The following is a 24733-nucleotide window of genomic DNA, read 5'->3' on the forward strand; positions in this document are numbered from 1 at the left end:
ATTTTGATAAACCAATCTGTAGACAATATAAAAGAAAGAAGACATCAAACTAAATACTGCTTATTGAAATTGAAATAGGTACTACTTTACACCAAAACCGTATAAACCTGATGTGCAATCCGCATAGGTACATAAATATCTCAATAGATAGCGTATTGTGAGTAAATTGATTAATAATAATATTATTTGTGACATTTCCTAGGAAACCAACTACCAGCATCAAAACATTGTTATTCATTCCTACTTCTACTTTGTATTAGAAAATAAACAATTTGTATAATATTACCACACTCTGTTGCTATCAAAATATAATCACTATGTCAAATGCATTTCTTGATTACTAATACTAATCTATTTTAAACATTATATCTATAATACTACATGAGATTTCTATACATTTTTACAAGCTTTTTACTTTATACAATTCGAAATTTTTATATTGTGTCTCATTCACACGGGTAATATTCGAGGAGGACAGCTTGTTTTAAACTGTCAAATCATTATCAGCCTTTTAAGAGGCTATGGAGGTGTGTTTTTGAAATATTTGAGATCCATTGGATACTTAAGTAACTCCATCTCCTGATTTATAATATTATAAATTGCATTATTAGAACTCAAATATTACAAAAATACGTCTCCTTTTCACCAAAAAGTATTATTATAGATTTACAGGTCCAGCCTGATAAATCAAGTCTTCAAATAATACTTTTTAGTTATTTAAAAACCACAAATTCACTATTTATAAGCAAAAGCGATTTCATTTCGCTCATCTCACTTAGCTAAGCTTGTTTCGCTCGCAACACTATGGATTTCAAGTTAATAATCGGTATTATGAAAATATCGTATATTGAACTTTTATTTATTGAAAGGCCACTATTTGAAAGCTATGGACTGACACTCACTTGTATGTAAACGAATTATTTTTACACATTTATATGGTGAAACAATTATTGCTTATTTATATGACTACCATGTATATTCAACATCTTCAATTTGCTTGATAGTGTATGTTAACGGCTGTCATTTTTTAAATATTAATCTGCTGCCAGTAGTTACAACCTTATGATTGAGACACCGCTAGACTATTTGTGTAGTGATTTGAAACGGCGAACGCATTTTACAATTTTTACAATCGATTTTAAAATCGATGAGATTCGAGACCAAACGAGGACAAAACCAGCTAAAGTGCAGTGTCGAATCAGTCATACTGTGCGTAATATTTTCCTTCAAAAATCTTTGAATGTGTGAAAATACAACACAACTGTACTTTGTCCTGAATTAAGAAAGTTACACTGCACTTCGACCCAAGTCACAAAAGTTACTCTGCACTTCGACCCGGGTCACAAAAGTTACACTGCACTTCAACCCGGGTCACAAAAGTTACACTGCACTTCAACCCGGGTCACTAAAGTTACACTGTACTTCGACCCGGGTCACAAAAGTTACTCTGCACTTCGACCCGGGTCACAAAAGTTACTCTGCACTTCGACCCGGGTCACAAAAGTTACTCTGCACTTCGACCCGGGTCACAAAAGTTACTCTGCACTTCGACCCGGATCACAAAAGTTACACTGCACTTCGACCCGGGTCACAAAAGTTACACTGCACTTCGACCCGGGTAACAAGTTACACTGCACTTCAACCCGGGTCACAAAAGTTACACTGCACTTCAACCCGGGTCACTAAAGTTACACTGTACTTCGACCCGGGTCACAAAAGTTACACTGCACTTCGACCCAGATCACGGTCTTTTTTTGCAAACACGCTTTTAAAAACTGCTTTTACATGGGTTGTAAAATGTACTTTAGTTAGACATTTATTTTAAAAAGCGCCTAAAAAGTAAGTAGTTGACTCAGAATAAGCGCAAGCCTCATGTTTCTTCGCCTACCCCCGAGCTCGCCTCGCTTGTATCTTCGTCTACCCTCAGCTTCAGTTGTCGGGCTCGTCAGTGAGCGGTAGCATGTGGGGAAGCTTGAAGTGCTGCATGTGGAACGGCGGCTCGGGACTACTGCACGGCTTCAGCTGGGAAGGGGTCGAACTATACGCGTTTAGTATTATTTAGACAGTTACACATATATTACAAAGCATATCGTTTTAATTAAAATATTATGTTCTTATTTTGTGAAGAAGTGCTATTCTGCAATGAAAATGTAGACTGTATATTTATATACTGATCGGTGAATACTATGTGTGTGATCAACTTTAGGCTAACTTTCTACTTAAAAGAAATGAAGGGGGAAATTGATTATGAAAGTAACCAAATATTATTCAAGTAAGGGATCTGAAAACTCATATTATAAACGTTTTGTTGCATCATGGGCATAGCTTTCTATGGCACACAGTTTCGACTCGAGAAAGTCGCGGGTAGAAAATATAGTGTAGACAAATATAAAATGAAACAGCGAGTGAGTCAGAAGTTGGTTACTTACTTGTGTGCTGCGCCCTCGCCGCCTCCGAGGTAAGATGCCTTTGCGTGCCATGAAGAATCTGCAAATAAAAAAATTATATTTACTTTATTATATCTTTATTCTAAACCTATAGTTGGATTTGGATAGTTCCTTTTTGTTTTCCTTTCATATCAATGAAATTATTCTTATGGCCTACTTAACTCTATTTCGGTAAAATGTGGTTCTGACCTAAAGTACCTCTTTTATTCGGGAGCATTTTCGACCTGGAGTGACTTTGACTTTAACTAGAGGGAGAGGGCATTTTTAACCTAAAGTGGCTCCTTTGCAGCTTTGGTCGAAGGTGGTGTTTCTGGCCTGAAGTGGCTCTTTTAGCTTAAGGTGGTGTTTTCTGTCTAATATAAGCTTTTTGGTCGATGGTGACGTTTTGTCATAGATGTCTTTTTGTTTCTTCAGAGACCAAAACTGACCTGTTGGCGGATACGGTCTGGAAAATGAGCCCGCGACGTAAGACTACCTCGCTTTGCCGGATGCGTTTGTGGTGCCTCTTATAGCCTGAGGTGGCGGTTTAGGCTCAAAGTGACTCTACTGACCTTTTATGTCACTTTAGGTTCAAGGTGGCGGTTAACCTGAAGTGACTCTTTTGGTCGAAGATGGCCTTTTTGTCCCAGTGTTTTTTTTGCCTGAGGTGGCTTTTAGGTCTGATCATACGTTTTTGGGCTAAAGTGTCTCTTTTAATCGAACGTGGCTTTAGACCTAATCTGAATCTGACCTGATGGTGGATATGGGTATGTTAAACTGCTCCGACACGGTCTGGAAGGTGAGTCCGCGGCTAACGCAGTCTGCGGCCTGGCGCAAGACTACCTCACTCCGCCGGATGCGCTTGTTTATGTTGAACTCTGGCTGCGTTGACTGCGGCGTTTGGATCTGAGAACATAAGTTAATAACATATGGTGTCAGTGTCGGAATTAGAGGATCGGTGGTCGCTAGATCAATACCCGTCTTCCGTCATTGTGGTGAAACCACTCCTAACACAAGTGGTTATTAATCATAGGTGGAGAGGTTAACAGGGATATTATAGTAATTATTACAGCAATTACCTGGTAACAGCTCGCTCAGGTGTCATTACTTATTTAACTTTTATGATTACTAGTAATGACTTTTATGGGCAGTAATTTAAATTATCTGCGGCTAATTCAATCACGAATCTGTGTAGGTATAGCGTATGCTTTGTAAATCCCTACTTCCCTACTTATTATAAATGCGAAAGTAACTCTGTCTATGTCGCTTTCACGCCTAAACCACTGAACCGATTTTGATGAAGTATAGCTAAGCTAGGCTCGCACACACTGCGGGCGCCCGTCGCACAGTCGCGACAGTAACATAATTACGCGCGAGCGATAAGGATGGGTAGCTTGGGGTCATTGGACAAAATTCTACGTGCTCACAGACCAGACTATAGTTGTTTATAGACCTCTCACCTGCGGCCTATCCCCCACGTGTATGACGTTGACAGCCGGCGTGTTGTGCGAGGGGCCGATGGTCATGATCTTGGGCCGCACTTCCACGAACGGACTCGACGGCAGCGAGAGTGACTGGGACACCTGTTAGAGGAGAAATAATGGTTGAATATAATAACGTAAATATTGATTTTAAAGTGTACCTATTAGAGAAAGATTCAAAGAAATTATTATACAGATCCTTGGGAGGAAAAAAAAGAAAAATATAGGTAAAATAGTTGACATCATTCCGTAAGTCAGTGGGGCCTAAGGTAGAGCGATAGATTATTAGCTACTATCGTCATCATCATCATTCTCATTTACTATTGCCTTGATTTAGAAGTCTAAATACTAGTCAGATGGGCTGTGGTGACCTGCCCCCCTAGACAAAATGCACTTTTTGATCGAATCGAAAATCGAATCCGTCAAAACTTCATACAAAAAAAGGCATTTCGGCCATTTTTCGACTGGTTTGCGATTAAAATTTGCACTTTGTCTAGAGCTAGACCCACTGATGCTCACGTGGGGATTGTACGGTCGTACTCCTGCAGTGCAGACCAAAAAGTCTGATGATAATGTGGCAAATACCCCGGTCAAGTAACGTGCAAAAGCTCACTCAAAAACACTCACATTGTTCGTCTGGTGTATAATAAACGCGGGCGGCTCGTCCCTCGTGTCGTACGTGTGGTCGTCAGCCGTCCGCACGCCCGCGACCGACGCCACCGACTCCGTGTCGGACGGGCTGTCGTACTGGCACTGCACGTTGGCTATCGCGAACTCCGACGGCTCTGTAGATACCACAACATCTACAGGTAGACGGTAAGTTGATATCAATAAATTATACATATATAAATAATATTATTATAATATGCAACCTGATCGAGCTAACTGCGCATCTCGCTTGAATATTTTATTTATTAGGACAACCAACAAGACAAACACGCATACATGAAATTACTATAACTAAAAGTGCTTAAAACTAAGTGCTGTCTTAATTAAAGGCTGCCACGGCATGCAATGTGGACAGTTGCAAATATAAGAACTAAGAGATAGTAGGTAACACAGTGAAAAATTGAAATGTAATGAACATTATGAATAAATTTCTTTTACATTATTTGCTGTGGCTGTAAGGGACCTCAGCACAGAGCGCCTGAATTTCAATGGCTTATGATGAAAGATGTCGACGTCACATGCTTTGTACAGTCTGTTGTACTCCCTTTGCAGTCTGCTCATGGTGGCGTGGTAACCCAGATTGGTTTTACTAAATTTTGTTGCGAAGGGGACATACTTGCAGGAACGTGGGAGCTTAAGGTACGGTACGTTAAAATTAATTGAGCTCAAAAGTGAGGGAATAGAATAGAATAACGTTTATTTTGCTGCCACATGAATACACATACAAACATAAAATAAACGGTCAACATTACAGAACCAGTCAAAAGAATGATAATTAAAATTAATCGGGAAAGTTACTTAGGCGGCGTTGCAGCAGCAAAAAGGTCCCCGTCTCAGCATAAATGTGTCAAGTGCATACCACATGACGCTGATTTTCAGACGGCGGCCGGGGCCTGAGTTGCTCGGTGTATCAGGATATGAGTTTTATTTAATGTCAAATTTAATGCTACTCTCCCTCTCACTTAAGCTCATAGCTGACTTTTCAACTCGGAAAGGGATCAACACCGTATCGCTTTTCACGCGCTGTCAATTGCGAGGCGAGGCGTTTACGTTACGGTGCGGATAAGTGTGCGACGTCCTAACCTGTGCACCTGCCTTCGTCTGCCCCGTCCGTACCAGAGCGTCCATGTGACGTCGCGGCCGCCAGATGCGCAGTTAACTCCACCGGGTAGTATAATATGTTCAAACTTAGCTCAGCTTGTACGGCAGAATATCAAGCTACAGTTTGACAAAACTGAAGTGTCCCAGTTATGATATTGATAGAAGGGCGCTGCTATCAATAGGGGGTTATAAGTCCGATTCGTTAGTAGAAATAGACGCTGTTTTGCTAAAAACAACGACACCACTTCTCTTCTATACAACTTTAACTTGTTTAATATTTATCTTAAGATAAAAACAAAAGTTACTTGATGGGGTGAATAAATAAAACTAATGATTGACGACGTAAACCTTAAATATATTAATTTAATAATACAGTCACCCGTACAATACTCATGACACTAAAATTGCAGCCGTTTTAATGTAAAATATATATAATTATTTATTTAGTTCACGTTCGTATATAATAACAGGAGGTTGTATAGGTAAAATTATGGAAAATCTGTTTAACATATTAAATATAGAATAATTATAATAAGTAGCTAAACAAACAATATGTTTAAAAAACTTTTCATGAAATGATACATTAAATATTATTTGAAAGTACAGTCTGTTGAATTACTATTTCTTTTATTGAGATATTGGCAAGTAAACATATTAAATTAATTATTGATTATTATATAATGTATAGCTGCTAAAACAATGTATGTATAATATTTCAAATAAATCATGTTTATGTATTGAATGTGTAAAAATATATCTGTTACTATCTTGGCTTATACATATTATACATCTGCTTATTATAATTTAAAATAATCACACTTTAACAAATAATACATAATTCGTTGCTTTTTTACTAAACTGAATAATTAAACTAAAAATAATTAACAAAATATGAAACACAAACTAAATCTACTTTAGCCTGCTAGGAACTAAATTATGACATGACTAAAATCATAGCTAAAATCTATATTTTATGTGAAAACAAAATAAAATAAGTAAGTACATATTGCAACGTTCACTTTGGCGCAAATAAAATGCATTTGGAAAAAAATACACAGTAAGTTCTTTCTCGCCATTTTATATTACTCATTTTAAAAGATATATAAAGATTTAAAATTATTGAGTAATTATAATATTTAGTATAGGACTAATGAAATCATCTACCTACCTACAAAATACGAAGTCACTTTTTATTACTTCGTAAATAACTTAAAATTAGACTAGACCAGATTAAGTACAATTTTGCCTATAAATAAATTTGAAATAGTATGAAAATTACTAACCTTATCATAAAATTAATATTATTCAATAATATTGCAATGTCAGCTTGCCACAATATCTTAACTATTTCATATTTTTTCGGCTAACTTATTGCATATTAGCATAAACAGTGGCCTAATCCATTTGTATCCTGTTAAGGTATATTCACACTGTGACTAACGTGGTTATGTCCACGCTAGTCACAGTATGTGTTAGGTAATTAACCACCTTATCCATGGTCTACACTTTGGACTGGATATCGCGACGACAAAAAGTGCTAAGCGGGTTCGTATCGCTTATAAAATGATAGGTATACTAGTCACAATTCACTTTTATATTACACCATCGATGTATTAAGTATTCAGTGACTATCTATAACATCAGCCAACCATATTATTTTATACAAATAAGTTTCATTTTGATCTATATTATTAACATATATAGAGTTATAATGTATTAAAATGTATACATTTACTATTTCATTAAGTACAAGTTTACTATTTTATAAATCATTAAATTATAATAATATTTTTTATAATTACTACTGTAGTTAGGTACTACTTAACTACGACTATAATAAACTATACCTTAGATGTATGATTAGAACAAACTTTGACAATGCTTTTCATTATCTTTGGCTCTTATCTTTATGTGTTTATCCCTGTAAAAATATATAATATGTAAACTACGCAATATTTAGCAATCATATCAATTTATTTCATACTTAGACATTGAGATATAGTATTTTATAGCATATTATAATTATTATACATATAATATGACATATAATATACATATACATAACATTATATTAAGGATAGGTAAGAAAAAAATTAAAATTATATCCACATGTTAATAAATACGAATATTTTATACTTTTTTCAAATATATTAAGAATCAATTGCTAAAGATTAAGCTACGACCGTACCGTACTATCTAGTTTCTCAAATTATTATATTGATTGATAAATATTATCTTCTTTTGAGGCACACTATATTCGGTGTATAATAACTAAATGACTGACTGACGACGGCAAAACATAAACATGACTTAAAGAAATTAAATGGAAAGCCAATCAATTTGAGAAACAGTTTCAGACTTTTACTTCGCATTTTACACAGCAATATAAATATACTAAATAATAATAACTGCGTTTACTATCAACACTAAATATCACTAAGTTTAAGAATATTTTTTCATTTAACACCAGGACAATATTGCCGTACATAACTACATCATGGAAATATCTTAGGAAATATTTGGCAAGATTTAATACAGTTATTCGGCTGCTACTTTCAATACACATTGATTAATTATACCTCGTTATATTATGTTTAAATTCGAACCGAAAAACGTAGTCTATTTTTTGAGTTGTAAAATAATCTATTTTTGAGTCAACTCTATAAAATGCCTATAATTTTCCAAGAAAATCACAAAATTATATTACTGAAACTTACTTCATTGTGGATTTTTCTTTTACTCAAGTCAGTGTAGAATTATAATGCCTCGTCATACCTCTCAGAACGGGCTTCTTGCATCAAATCCAGCGGGTCTAGTATAGGCGCACCTCTCGTCCCACGTCTGCCTTTCGAAAACTGACTCTTAATATCATACTTTTCCATCCAATTCCTCAAAGTTTTCCGTGGCACACCGTATTTATTCGAAGCTGCATACACACTATAGCCTTTTTTCACAGCGATGAGCGCATCTCTCAGGTGTTGGGACGAATATTGCTTGTAGGATTTCTCTTGAAATACGTCTGTTTCAATGTTGACGATAGCGTTGGGTCTCCTTCCGACGATCCGAGGTCTCGCGTGTATATTCAGTGGTATTCCGTGGTCCATGTCGATAAAATGCCGCGTCACTATTTCCGTGGATGTCCGCACACCTGTAACAAGCAAGGAAATGAAATCGCCCCTTGTATTACAGGCTGTGTTGATTAATATAGAATAAACCTGGGCGTTTCTTTTCCTGGCTTCCTACAGGCGGGCGTGCGACTCTAAAATTGAGCGATATTGGCGTATATTATTAGTCTGTATCTGTATACATCCGTGTGACAACTCATGTTTTTAATATACGTTGTATATATTGATAAAAAATAATAATATACACATATATACGTTAGTATACATGTTGGACTTGATGACTCTTTAATCAATACGCCAATATCTCTAACATGCTAGTAAGATTTTTACAGTCGCAATATTTAAAATAATTTGTGGATCGTAAAAAGCAAGGAAAAGACGCACTAAGGATTTTCAGGAAAAGTTTTGGAGTAATAACGGTATTTAATACCATAATAACGTCGAGCTTTTATTGGTATAAATTATTGTGTACGAATTTCATCTTGGTATTAATAATTATGAATTTCATTCTATACTATACGGGCTTGTAACAAATAGGTACAACTTGCAATGAAATGAAATTATTGAGTGTAGGTATTCTTCAGACAGTTACGCACAACTGTGTGTATATGGACGTGAATTTTACGTAAAGTTACGCCCTATAAAAACCTTACAAAACCCCGTTGGTATTAAAAAGCTCAAAACTTTACCTAAACTTACATTGGGAAGCGAAAACCAAAGAATAAAAATGCACTTTTCTTTTCAGTATATTTATTGAACTCTCATGATGTAGCAAAACCGGTACAAAATGTTAACATCAAAATGTACCAGACGGGCGGAAACTTCTCAGTGTATCATACAACATAACTTATACAATATACATATAAGCAAAACAACGATTTGGAATCGAATAATAATAGAGTTGTCACTTGTAGAGTTGATAAACTTTCAAGTTCATTAAGACAAAGCGAAAGGCACTATTTATCTTTGGAAATACTTTTTATTTTGGCGTTATAGTAGCTTAGGCACCAATTTGAAAGGCCAATTAATATTTTATTGCAATACTTCACTGTCACAAAAATTTAGTACTGAATTTTTAGTCACATTTTCTTCAATTTTGTTGGCTTCAAAACTGAATATATCGGTCAAAATATTTAGTTATTCGTAGAAAACAAAGACCGTATTAAAATCGTAGTAAAATTAAGGCATTCGAGATGTTTTCACCACCAGGGCGGCGACACTCAGTAGTAACTTTAGTCTTTTCGAAACATTTTCATAAGGTAAGTAGTATTGTTCTTACCTCTACCTAAAATATAGCCCAAATCCATCATAGTCATATTATCTGGTGAGCTTAAATTTTTCAATATTCCAATACATAGTGTAGACACACACATACACAACTAAGTAAACCGCATGGACGTTAAGTGTTTTAACTTTTAAGTACATGGCATTATAAAGGCACTTATTATACACAAGCCAACAAGTGATAACTCAAAAGACAACTCATAACGTACAATTTTTAATGAAAACTAAATTAAAATACGTATGACCATTACCAAATTTCATTTATTTTTTTGTGTATAATTATGTAAAACATTTTGTTAAAACGTTACTAAATCAATCAATATAATATAAATATATAGAACAGTAAAGGGTAATGATCACGTTGTATACATAAAAATATGTATTTAAAACAAAAATGACAACATAATTATAGTACTATTAAATTAAGTACATTATGTATAACCAAATCTACATACACAAAGAAAACACTTACATAATGTAATACTGCATACAACATTTTATATAGTATATTATATGTGATATATAAATGTAATTAATTGTATATCTACATCATAGCCACTTACACACTAATAAATTATGTATATTTAGATATATACTAGGAGGCACTTCTTGGATTTAGAAAGTGTTTTATATATTTCACTTTGGGCACATTGCCGGCAATTTTCTAGTAGTTTAGGTATGTATAGTACATTGTACAATGTATACCACCTTTTAATATTACATACATAATAGTATTATACGACTTAATTTTATTGAAAGATTTTAAATGTTTTTTAAATATGAACTGCGAACGATTTTTTCACAACACCAATGACATACTCCTATTATCATAATAATGCGTAAAAAGCGCCATCTCTTGGTGAATATAATTGTTTAAAAAATGTATAAAACACTTTCTCTACAAAACCACAATCACTTCAAAGCAATTAACTTACTGGAAACGAATATTATGACATTTTTATTGAGACTAAATGGAATATAACATGTAGGTATTTCACGTTTTGTTTAAAGAAGAAGAGCACGTGAATTTGACTATCAGAAGTAGTAGCTTTTTACAATATGTAAAAGATGTGAAACAAAGTGTTAGTATTTTCTTGTAAGTTTCAGCTGATTGACATTTTTTTTATATATCTTTTGAATATTTTTGTTTAACTCAGTCTGCTCTTTGGTCTCATTTATAAATAAATATAGCCATTATATGTGGATTTTTTATAAGAGTGCTAATTTTATTCTATTTAGCCGCAACAAAGACATCTAAAGGAACATACCGATTAAAACTAAGCTAATCGATAAACTCGGTCCCGAATCGATTGTTTGTCGACCCAACTTCGATGTCAACTAATTAAGTACGCAAACTTCATTTAAATATAAATAAATTAATACATTTAATTTAAAAAGCGATTATATTTTAAAATAATGTCTTCTGTGGTTGATTTTTGGTTTGAATGATTGAAATATTTTGTTTTTTTTTATACCTCTATAACGTTATTTCATTGGCAGAACTCTATTTTACTAATTACATTTTACAACAAAACAATGACTTGACATTCATAAATTGTTACTTATCTCCTCCAACTAAAATCTCATAGTGCTCTCCCCCTATCCTTACATGCATCTGTAAATAAAGGCCTAGTGGACATTTTAGTCTTTACTGCAGAAGAGTTCACATATCGATATTTCATCATATAACACAAAATACAACCACAGAAAAACCTCAATCAATAATAACTACCAGATTTCAGTAAGATGTGTCTACTATAATTTAATAGCTATAAAATAATTAGGCATACGCGAACGTCAGGCCTCCCCAACCTATCTGGCCAGCGTGGAGAGTGTAGGCCAAATTGCCTCTGGTCATGCTCCTGCAATGGAGACTAAATGACCTAAGGTAGTAATGAGTAATTTAAAACTGTTTTCATATGTTTTTTGCAAGATTCAAACGTGCAACCTAAATATCTGGTCGTTATCATCGAAGTACTTCAAAGACCTACCTTACCTTACACAATAAACACTAAAATTTCATATTATTCAAGTCTTTTCAATATAATTTGGACGAAGTCCATTACAAAGCACACAATTTCTCAAAAAGGCCAATTTCCGTAACATACTTAATTGAATTAACTAATACTTATAGTAATACTAACGCAAATAAAATAAATAACATACGAATCTACCAATCGCGGCAAAAACTACCATTTGGAAGCTTCTATTTTCGAATTGGCAACACTGAGCCAAAAACTACCATAATGGTAGGTTTGAATAGTAGTTTTTTAGTAACGCGAATTGGGTGTTTTAAATATTTCTTTAAATATCTTTGGGATCTAGTATTGCAGGACAAAATAGGAAATAATTGCTTAAATGATAAATAATTCTTTCTTTGGGTAAATAATTTTTCAATAGGGTTTCTTTTCACTAATCTTTGTTTTTCTTTGGCAGTTTCAAAGTTTCGTATACGCCAATTTAAAATCTAAAATGGCTGACAATTATTTTACTACGTGTATAATTTCTTTTTTGTTTAAAAGGTCTTTGGATGAAGACGAAAAAACATTGTATATGTTACAGGAAATGTATGAATTCTAGGAATTGTATACTATTCCTAGGAAATGTATACAATTCCGAAGCTATTTAGGAAATGTATAAAATATTGCTTCAGAGATTGTTTAATACGCACATATCCTAGGACATGTATACTTTTCCTAGGATTTTTATAGAATTCCAATATTGTATTAGGAAATGTATAAAACTAAGCGGCACAAGCGCGGTCGTGTGATCGGGTGCCCCTCAGTACGCCTAAAATTTCATTTAGCCAAACCACATTGGCCGATAGGTACTTTTAACTCACAACTATTATTGTTTAGCCTGAAAGTTGTTTTCACACTATTATACTTTGGCTGAAAAAAATATTTGCCTATTGGTATACCTTTCTTTCGTCATCACGCATATTACGCTGAAGTATTGGAAAACCCTAATTTTAACATCTCTTTTATTTAACTATTATTGGCATGAAGGTTTTAGTACTCCTGTAGCTGGATAACAAAGTCTCGGTTAGGTTAGGTTAGACTTGCGACCTAACACATACACAGCGGCCGCGGCGCGATAGCGCCATTTAAGTTTCGGAGAAAAAAAAGAAATCTTAATTACATTTCCGATTGCTGTTTAGGAAATGTGTAAATTTCCTAGGAAATGTGTCTAATATAATTTAAATCACACATTTCCGGGTGATTTTAGGACTTATACACAAATCCTAGGAATTGTATACAATGACGGATTTCATACATTTCCTGTAACATATACAATAAAATAGGATTTAAGTATACAAAACAGAGTTGGTGTCACTAGAGAAAAATAACAAACATTTGAAATGTTCATATGTTATGTTTTTTTTTCTTTCCCATACATATTCTTGTACGAGAAAATTAATAGAGTCTATGTTAAAAATATTTTGTCAAACATAACTATCAGCCCTAAAAATACACAATTTCAACGCCTATTTCTTTAGAAACAAAAAAAAACATATTTTATCAGTAAAAATAGGAACAGCAAAGTAAAAACCATGTACAAAGCAATAAGAAAAATCATTTTTTTAAACAGTAAGGATACTTAAAAAAATCTCGAAGACTAAAAAAACCAGTGACACCAACTCAAAAAAATAAAACATTTTCAACTCAAACTATCTATCACTGACATGACAGTGACATAAAAATCCTCTATTCATGCAATGACATATTGATGGCTGCGTCATCGTCCACGTCATTGTCGGCCGTTTTCGCGTCATTCTTCTCATCTTCACTAGACGCGGTGTTCATCAGGAAGTGCTTACCGAACTCCAATTCCGTATCATACGACACTACCTCCCCTGCGTCGGTTTCCGTGCCACTTTTTTCTATATTTTGATAGTTGTATTCTTTCTGTTTCTTGCTGTTTTCGACGAACTGCTTCAATTGTTGTGGCATGGGGAAGGAGGACTTGATGTGGCAACGTTTCATCCAGTTGCGGAGCGATTTGCGAGGCACTTTGTGGGTTTGGGCCGCTCTGGAATAAAATAAATACAATCAATAACAATAAAATAAAGTACATATTTGTTCTGAACCCTTTCAGCATAAATTTTATGATTTTTAGTAACGGTCTTGACATAATCATTTGAAGATATTTTTCTTTCAGCTGATGTCACAGCCATTAATGAGCCAGACATTAAAATGTCATACATTTTCTGCATATGGGCTTTTAAAAAGCGCTTGAGTCACCATTGGTGCCTGACATTGTTCAAATGGATCACTGACGGTATAATGCGAGAGATAGTTTGAGACCTACGGAAAAACATAGGATAACTTTTATCTCAATTTTTAAACGGACAAGCTAGTGATTGTCTTACTGTGACAAAACTCATTAAAACTCATTTATTTCTGTAAATAGGCTTAAAAAAGCACTTTTACACGTCCCAGTATTAACCCTACCACTGCTTCAGGACAATAAATGGGCCAGTGAAGAACAAAGAAACAGATTGAAGCTAAATAAATAAACTCATAAAGGTAGCAGGAAGCTGCCAACCGATCATCATGGATGTCATAGGAGGAGGCTTATGTTCAGCAGTGGACGTCCTATAGCTGAAATGATAATGATGAAATAACTCACCTGTAGATGCTTCCTCCTTTCTTAACATCCATCAAAGCCGCCCACATGGCCTCATTCGAGTACCTTCTATTCGGGTTAAATTTCCCCATCATAACCCTCTCCAGATCTTTCCTGGACAACCCAGAGGAACTGACTTCCTTCCCCTCCAAAAACTGGTCTAGATCTGACTTTAAAACCGTCTCTCCTATGTCTAGATTTTTGTCTTTGAACAACGGAGGGCGCCCGCGCCGTCTTATCTGTGTCTTCTCCTGATTCAAAGAAGACTTCGGTATCAGTTCCACTTCAGACTTTGCTGGCTGCGTCTTAGGAGCCATTTTCTTTTGGCCAGCTTTCAGCAACGACACCTCTAGCTCCCCGTTTTGTTCCAGCCAGGACTTGTAATAGTCGTTTTCAGATTTGTCGTGCGATTTTAAGTCTTCCGTATTGGTGTTAGTGTTGAAGCCGTATTTGCTGAATTCGTTGCGCATTTCTGATGGATTCATTTTGGACAGTCGGCTTATGTACTCAGAGTTCGCTTTCGCTAAGCTTTGCAGTTTGTTTTGGAAGAATAACTCGCTCTCCGGCTTCACTCTGATGTAAGGCACGCGGCGACCTAAAAAAAAATATATATACTAAAAAATATACAGCGTAAACGACTCCATGCATTTGCGAACCATGAATGCTAGTGCGGTAACGAAAAAAACAAAAAAAGACCAATGTCTGTAAGATAGTCCTGCGTTGTAAAAAAATAAACAAAAAAAACCGTTTAACATTCATGGTTCATCTATTTCTACTAAATAAATCACGAATTAATACAAAATTAGCCTACCTTACAGACATTCGTTTTTTCGCATTTTTTTCTTGTATTTTTTGAGACAATGTCCATTCACAATATGATCTTCGTACACGCACACTTTTTGATAAAAATAAACGCATCCAATCGTTTGAAAAATAACAAAAACATTTTTATCAACGCGAATGTTTAAAAATAATTTTTAAAAGTCCTTCGAAAAGCTCGATATTTATAAAAATGTTCCAATAATCATCGCAAAATTCCACAAGACATTACACGTTGACTAACGACTTTTTAAAACATAAAAATATCGAAGTAAAAAAATTATTAAAATAAATAAAAAGCTATTCGAAGCACCAAAATAAAAGGCAAAGTGACAGAGAAGTCACATTGCAAACAAACATTGAATTTTTAAAAGAAAAAACAAAAATAAAAATAGTTATTTTTTTGGAAAAATAATTAGAAAACTCACCTGAAGTTTGTCCCAGACTGCTTCCAGGTTTTCCCGGTTCCTCGTCCTACGAAAAAATATATAAAAATTAAAAATGTATTTTGCAGTTTTTAAAATACACATTTAATTTGTGGCGTGGTTTGTAGTGGCTTCACAGTTTCTTTAGGTGTCTCTATCACTTGCTACTACACCACAGATGTATGTGTTACCCTGTAAGTGGTCACCATGTGTTACCCTGTATGTGTTTCCAGTGATACCTTGTCAGTGTCACCTCTGGGCGTTCCTAAGACTTGCTACTAGGGCTATATTTCACCGGGACACCATGGCGGCGCAACCAGTCGCCGCTACCAACAAAATGCATGCAGCTTTGCGCAACCATACGGACACCGGGTGTGTAACTCTCTATAGAGCTGTATACATTTTGTTGGTAGCCGGCGACTGGTTGCGCCGCCATGATGTCCCGGTGAAATATGGTGGTTTGACAGTTGGTTACGCCATGAGACCACCAAGGCGGTTAAAGGCTGCAAAGAGTAACTAACTAATCACCAAGGATGGTTAAAGACGGAGGAGGCTGCAAAGTGTCATATGTAGTCAGTTACCACCTCACGGTCTGACATCTGACATGTGGTCATGTCGTTAACCGTCACGTCTTCCAGTTGGGAATCAAACCTGGGGCTGTGAAAGTGACTGACCTCATTATATTCCATGTGTTCAGGGTCCAGTTCGCCGTAGTACAGTCCGTCCTCCTCCACAGTCTCCTCCTTCACTTCGGGCCGCTCCTCCGACTTGCGTTTCTTGTGTCCGTTGGGCGTGGCGTGGTTGAGTGGCTCCACAGTTCCTTTGGGTGTCTCTAAGACTTGCTACTAGACCACAGATTGAGATAGGTGTCGTCACCAGTAGACCACAGAGGTTAAAGGTAAGTAGGTAACTTACCACCTAATGGTTTGACAGTTGGGTTTGCCACTGACCGCTGCGGCTGTAAGAGTAACTTACCACCCCTGGATCTGATAGGTGGTCTTACCAGTAGACCACCGAGGCTGTAAGAGTAGCTAACCACCTCAAGGTGGTTGGTTTTAAAAACCTTGAGGCTATAAGAGTGACTGATCAGCTCATACTTTGACAGGTGCTCACGCCATAAGACCACTAAGGCAGTTAAACGCTGGATCGCTGTTAAAGTGACTGACGTACTTACTCCATCCAGCAGAAAATTTTGTCCCTCTTGGGATTCAAACCTAGGTCCTGTAAAAGCAACTGACCTCGTTATATTCCATGTGCTCAGGGTCCAGTTCGCCGTAGTACAGTCCGTCTTCTTCAACAGTTTCCTCCTTCACTTCGGGCCGCTCCTCCGACTTGCGTTTCTTGTGTCCGTTGGGCGTGGCGTGGTTGAGTGGCTCCACAATTCCTTTGGATGTCTCTAAGACTTGCTACTAGACCACAGATAGAGATAGGTGTCCTCACCAGTAGACCACAGAGGTTAAAGGTAAGTAGGTAACTTACCACCTAATGGTTTGACAGTTGGGTTTGCCACTGACCGCTGCGGCTGTAAGAGTAACTTACCACCCCTGGATCTGATAGGTGGTCTTACCAGTAGACCACCGAGGCTGTAAGAGTAGCTAACCACAAGGTGGTTGGTTTTAAAAACCTTGAGGCTATAAGAGTGACTGATCAGCTCATAGTTTGACAGGTGCTCACGCCATAAGACCACTAAGGCAGTTAAACGCTGGCTCGCTGTTAAAGTGACTGACGTACTTACTCCATCCAGCAAATTATGTCCCTCTTGGGATTCAAACCTAGGTCCTGGAGCTGTGAGAGTGACTGACCTCGTTATACTCCATGTGTTCAGGGTCCAGTTCGCCATAATACAGTCCGTCTTCTTCAACAGTTTCCTCCTTCACTTCGGGCCGCTCCTCCGACTTGCGTTTCTTGTGTCCGTTGGGCGTGGCGTGGTTTGGCGTGGCTTTGGCCGGGGCTGGGCCTGTGAGAATTATGTGATTCAATACAAAATTCAAATTTCTTTATTTTTAACGAGGTGTGAATATTTCGATAAAGGATAATTAACATCTTTTTTGAATTTGGTTGTGAAAAAATAATAGTAAAATTAGTGTATTTATGTGTTGCCCTGTATGTAAGTGTTATCCTTTATGTAAATGTTACCCTGTATGAGTTTCCCTGAAAGTGTCACCCTTTATTTGTTTCCCCGTATGTGTTATCCTGTAAAATGTTTCCCTGTAAGCGTTTTCCCTGTAATCGTCACCATGTCAATGTTTCCTTATAAGTGTTACCCTATTTTTGTTTCCCTGTAAGTGTGACCCTGTTAATATTACCCTGTATGTAAGTGTTACCCTGTCTGCATTTCTCTGTAAGTACTACCCCGTATGCGTTACCCAGTATGTAAGAGTTACCTTTTTTCCCCGTAAGTGATACCCAGTAAGTATCTTCCTAAGCGTTACCCTGTAAGTGTCTCCCTAAATGGTACCCTGTCTGCGTTTCCCTGTAAGCGTTACCCAGTATGTAAGGGTTACCTTGTGTTTCCCCGTAAGTGATACCCAGTAAGTGTGACCCTCTAAGTGTTACCCTGTAAGTGTCTCCTTAAGTGTTACCCTGTAAGTGTCTCCCTAGTGTTACCCTGTAACTGTCTTCTGAAGTGTTACCCTGTAAGTGTCACCCTAAGTGTTACCCTGTAAGTGTCACCCTAAGTGTTACCCTGTAAGTTTCACCCTAAGTGTTACCCTGTAAGTGTCTCCCTAAGTGTCACCCCGTACGGGTGGCCATGTGTTACCCTGTAAGTGTCTCCCTAAGTGTTACCCTGTTAGTGTCTCCCTCTAAGTGTTACCCTGTAAGTGTCTACCTAAGTGTTACCCTATAGGTGTCTCCCTAAGTGTTACCCTGTAAGTGTCTCCTTAAGTGTTACCCTGTAAGTGTCTCCCTAAGTGTTACCCTGTAAGTGTTGCCATGTGTTACCCTGTAAGCGTTACCATGTAAGTGTCACCCTAAGTGTTGCCCTGTAAGTGTTGCCATGTGTTACCCTGTAAGTGTTGCCATGTGTTACCCTGTAAGTGCCGCCCTGTGTTACCCTGTAAATGCTCACCGTTGCCGGCGTTGCCGGTGGCGTGCGCGACGAGAGCGTCACTCGCGACCGTGAAGTCTTTGGTGGAGTCCGCTCGAGCGCCTTCCGCAGCCGCCGCTTCGCCGGAGCACAGACCTGGACGAATGAAGACAGATACACTACTAGCTGAACTGGCGAACTTCGTACCATAGGCATTACAGTTCATCAGATTATAATGTAGAATTCTATTAATGACAGAATCCCGATTTTTAGCCATTCCAGCTGGGTTAGGGCGCAACACTATATGTTATCGTGGATAGATTTTAGAAGACGAATGCCTCAATAACAATATCGTCATAGAACGCATCCTAGCTAGTTGCTGTGGTGAATGGTTACTGCGGTCTATGACAATGAATGATTTAGTAAACGAAAAATATGGAAATTAAGGAAAATTAAGGGTATCATTTTCAGGGATCAAGGGATTGCAGAGCTGACTAACCAATATCCAGAATCAGAATCAGAATCAGAATCATCATTTATTTGCTATAAATGTGGTACAGGAGATGGATACAGTTAATGGTTAGGTCTCACAATTAGTCATTTCTGACATGCAAATATTAAATTAATTAATTATTAAACATTTCAACAAATTCCATTAAAATATTATCAATGTAAGATGTCAATATAAATGTCAATAGTAGATACTCAATGTCAAAAATTCAGAAATTGTCGATGTCAAAGATTCACCAAGCATAATTCAATAACGATTACATACATAATTGCAAATGTCATCTAATAATAATTTATAACATCAATATAATTATTCAAAGACTCTTATTGACTTATTTATTTATTTATTTATTTGGAAACTCAACAGCTTGGTCGACAATTTACATGTTACAGAGTAGTACATTATATAACTCTAGCCAATTACAGAGTCTCACAGCTAATTTAAGTATGTAGGAACAACAGAATAAATAATGTAATTTGTTATTTTAGGTTACAAAAATAAACAATAATGCAGATAAAAAAAAGCAAAACTAAAACGAGATGTGCTGGCTGGCGCATGGCGAGGATAGAAAGCTCCTAGACAACAGGAAATACAAAGACGAAGGTGTGATGTTTGGATTTCAGAATAAAAGGATAAAAGAAAAAAAAATCTGTTCAATTGTGTCATAATTATGTCATATCCAACTCATACAATGGTAATGATTAGGTTTCATCCATATTCATGTATGCCTGAACTATTTGCTGTTTTAATGAGCCCTTTGAGAGATTAAATAAATCTATTTCACTATGATTATTGTTATAGGTACTAAGCAAACGAGACATAACACAGTTCTTGGCATAGTTAGTGCGGTGCAAAGGCACATTGAACAAAGGAGTCTTGGCCGTGCGATACTTGGGGGTACGGAACTGAATTTGTTCAAGTAAGATAGGGTTATTAATATTACTATTTACAATATCATGTAGTAAAGACATGTCTAGTAACTCACGCCGAGATTTAAGAGGCATGAGTGAGTAGTGACGACAGTCGTCCTCGTAAGATACGCTATGCCTGTGGGTCTTGTAGTTAAGGTGCTTTACAAAAAGTTTTTGGATTCTCTCAATTCTGTCTATGTATTTAATGTATTGAGGAGACCATATGGCACTTGCGTATTCAAGGATACTTCTACAGTAAGCGTAGTAAACCACTTTCAAACTATGGATGTTTCTAAATGGCTTGCAAGATCTCATTAGAAAGCCTAAGTTGCGGTAAGCCTGCTTTGTGATGTGGTCAATATGTTCGGACAAGAGCATTTTAGAGTCCAACCAGACTCCCAGGTCTCTCACTATCTTGGTCCTCTCAATGATCGTGTTGTTAAAATTATACGGATAATTAATTATTGTGTTTTTACGACTAAAGCTTAAACATTGACATTTTTTTATGTTTACCTTAATATTATTCATCTTGTAATACGTATAAAGAGAGTTAAGATCATGTTGAATAAGTTCACAGTCTAGAGTAGAATTAATTTTCATATATATTTTCTTATCGTCAGCATATAACAAATGTTTAGAGTATTTAAAACATCTGTGGATGTCGTATATATAAGCACAATAAAAGAGAGGACCAAGGTGAGATCCCTGAGGAACCCCGGATGGAATATTTATGAAGTCTGATTTGTATCCCCCCACGACCACTGCTTGAGAACGGTTAGTTAGATAGGACTCAACCCATCTCAACAGATTCCCTCGTATACCGAGTGTATATAGTTTGTTGATCAGGATGACGTGATCGACACGATCGAAAGCTTTTTCAAAATCGGTGTAGATCACGTCAACCTGCCCTCCCCCTTCCATTTCACATAGAACGCAATTTGTAAACTCAGCTAGGTTAGTGACAGTGGATTTTTTCTTTAAAAAGCCATGTTGATGAGTGGATATGGAGTTGCTGATGATGGGGTAAATACTTTCAAATACAGCTTTTTCAAGTAATTTACTAAGAGTGTTAAGGATAGAGATCGGCCTATAGTTTTGTATTTGTAATTTAGACCCCTTCTTATGCACTGGAATTACGAAGGCTTTTTTCCAGATAGTGGGACAAATACACTCCCTTATTGATCGGTTAAATAACAGGGTTATAGGAAAAGCCAATGATTCAGCACAGTTTCTTAAGAAGATAGGTGGTACATCATCACAACCTGGCCCCTTGGAAGCGTCTAGCCTTTCCAACAGCCCCACCACTCTTTCATGCTGAATGTCGATATTAGTTATAATATCTCCTGTAATCTCATCGCCATTATCTAAATTATTAAGGATGACATTATCTTGGGGATTAGAGAACATGTTATGAAAGTAGTTATTAAAGGCATCACAAATAACATTGCCATCGGTCAAGGTCTCCCCGTCATGAATAAAATGGTTAGGGTGTTGCGAGCCTCCTCTCTTTGATTTTATATAAGACCAAAACGCTTTAGGACCTTTACACATTCCATTCTCTATAGTAGCAATGTACTTCCTGAAGCAGGCATCTTGCAACAATCGTACACGTTGTCTGAGTATCGCAAATTCATTATAATCGCGAGGGTTGTTAAACCGTTTCCATTTCTTGTGAATTTTGCTTTTTTCTTTGATAATTTTCTTCAATGGATTACTATACCAAATTGGATATCTATTGCTATTAGTACTCACTTCAGAAACAGGAATATACTTGTCAAAACACTCGCCCAAAACTGAGTAGAACCTGTCAATAGCTTCATCCACGGACCCATGCGAGAGGGTATCATGCCAATCTATTTTGCTTAAATAATCATTTATCAGCCTGTAATCAGAGCAATGAAATTTTCGACGTTTGATAATAGTTTTGGAGAGCGGCCTATTAAACAAATCCATAATACTGATAGTCAGAGCTGGATGATGAGAGCTTACGTTTAACAGAGGAAGAATACATTGATCGCAGGTGCTGTGTATATTGCAGAATACCAAATCAAGACAGCGGTCATTGTTATTACGGATATAATTATATTGAGTCATGCCCAAGTAAGTTAAATCCTCAACAAAAGAGAATGCTGCAGCCTGTTGTTCAGAACTCACCACAGGAGATGATGCTAATGAGTACTGTTCATCCTGCCAATTCAGGAAAGGAAGGTTGAAGTCTCCGACCAGTAAGAAGGTATGAGTGGGTTGGCAGTCCACCAGTTGAGCCAAAAACTCCTTTGTTTCGGCAAGTTGAGCAGGCTTAGAAGACATGTCAGGCGGAATGTAAACTAATATTATTGTTAGCTCTGAGCTTGAACCCGTTTTGGAAGCAGGGATAGTAATACAAAGCAATTCTGTGTTTGCATTGGTATTGAAATTACCGGATGCCTGTGCATTCAAGGAATTCCTTACACAAGCCATGACCCCCCCACCAGTTTTCTTACCAGTGTTTGCTAAGTTACGATCCTTTCTAAATATATCATAGGTATTGTTATCACACAGCTCCGAATCCATAATGTCGTCTTGGAGCCACGTCTCCGTGAATAAAACTATGTCAAAGTCTGAACTGAGTAAGTTGTTACAAAGATCTAAGCATTTGGTTCTTAGGCCCCCTACATTTTGATAATAGATACTAATAGGTTTTTTATTGTAATCCATATTTAACTATAAAAATTAAAAAATGTTATACTTGCAGAACTAGCGTAATAGTCATAAATAAAGCTTGTAAAAATAGATACAATTGCACGAGTAATTATCACTGTAGAAATTGTAAATAGTTGAGTTGATGAGAAATAGCCTCTAAAAGAGTTGAATATGTTCTTACCAAAATGAAAACCATTGTTCAAACTATATTCTAAATTATTGCAATAAAACATCATTGTAAGAGTTGTTGATTGTTGAATTGAAGCGAAACAGCGCCTTTTAAAATAAAATACCATCCCAATATTAGATTGATTAAATAATTTGTAAAATAATTTGTATAATAATAAGTTAATATGATTAAAAAATTGCAATATTGTATAAGTTGTAAATAATTGTGAAAGTGAGAGACAGTCTTTGATAAAATTCAATATATTCCATCTAAAACGAAAGTGAGTGTACAAATTACGTTTTAAGTTATTGAGAAGAAAAATAACCTCCACTGCATAAGTTGGACATTGTTGTGATAGTGAGAAACCGCCCCTGATAAAAATGAATATCTTCATACATATCATAGTATATTGTAAAAGGTAACTGTGGGAAAAAGAATGCGTGTAAGAAATAATAATACGCGACTCAAAAGCGAATAAATTGCTTATTATTAAGATTATACAGATACTATTTAAAAACATCACACCTTTTGCATCAAGATAAAACATTATATCACTGAACCTGCCAAGACCAGCCAGCATTGCTACATGATAACGGTAAAAACATAGAATATGCAACAGTACTGAGAAAAACAATGAACAGATGTTAGCTATAATACATATTAATAACTTTTTATTAAGTGTATTAGTAAAAAGTAAATCTGTATGAAAATAAATAGCAAACATTACCAGCAAAAAATGATTAAACATAACATGAGCAAACAGTTGACTCTCAGGTAAAATTAGTTTTTTAGGTTTTCTAAAGTTTCGCTATTACGAATAAATATGGTCCCAGTAGTATCAGACTTCCTCATGTATATTCTTCCTGCACGAACCCATATGTATTTATAGTTGAGTTCCTTTCCGCGTTTTCTGGCTGCGGCGTGCAGTAGTTTGTTCTCGGGCGATAGATTTTCAATCACAAACACTGGTGATTTATCCTCGGTCGTGAAGCCCAGGTTGTGGGTGTTGAGCTTATCGCGGCTGTGTTTCTTATTGTGCTCCGCAACAGCTGACAGTACACAATCACGGATGCGCGGTGAGACGAACTTTGCTATGATTGAGCGAGGTCTAGGGCTGTTAGGGTTCAATTTCGCCACCCTTGAGCAGTACTGGATGTCATGGTCGCCAATAGTGTAATTGACGGTGCGCCCAAGGTTTTTTACGATGTTCACGACGTTCTCAGATTTTTTCTCCGGTACGCACTGTATTTCAAGGCATGAAGCACGTGATAACTGGTCAAGTTGGCCTACTTTGTTCTTAAGTATGTCCATTTCACCACGCAATATCGTGTTTTCTTTCTTTAGTGACAATAATTCTTGTCCTTGTCGGTTAAAATCTTCGGTAAACTTGTCGAATTTGTCACTAATAAAATCCATGAAACTACGAAAGCTTCCCACCTGCTCATTTAAAGCATTCAAGCTGTTTTTGATCTG

General features: G+C 36.4%; 1 protein-coding gene and 1 long non-coding RNA gene across 2 annotated transcripts in view; one reads left to right on the forward strand and one right to left on the reverse strand.

Annotated features, from left to right (window-relative positions):
• Positions 1-24733, forward strand: part of LOC135085706 (uncharacterized) — a 463562-nt gene that overhangs the window by 10504 nt on the left and 428325 nt on the right. The window lies entirely within an intron of this gene.
• LOC135085635 (uncharacterized) overlaps positions 13358-24733 on the reverse strand; it is a 29962-nt gene continuing 18586 nt past the window's right edge. Inside the window, exons 5-8 of the mRNA XM_063980408.1 lie at positions 17762-17898; positions 15963-16008; positions 14719-15310; positions 13358-14118 (exon numbers count right to left, since the gene is read on the reverse strand). Of these exons, the coding sequence (XP_063836478.1) occupies positions 13794-14118; positions 14719-15310; positions 15963-16008; positions 17762-17898 (1100 nt within the window). The 3' untranslated portion in view covers positions 13358-13793. The remainder of the gene's footprint in view (positions 14119-14718; positions 15311-15962; positions 16009-17761; positions 17899-24733) is intronic.

Source organism: Ostrinia nubilalis, chromosome 29 (assembly GCF_963855985.1).
Source record: "Ostrinia nubilalis chromosome 29, ilOstNubi1.1, whole genome shotgun sequence".
Lineage (NCBI taxonomy): Eukaryota > Metazoa > Arthropoda > Insecta > Lepidoptera > Crambidae > Ostrinia > Ostrinia nubilalis.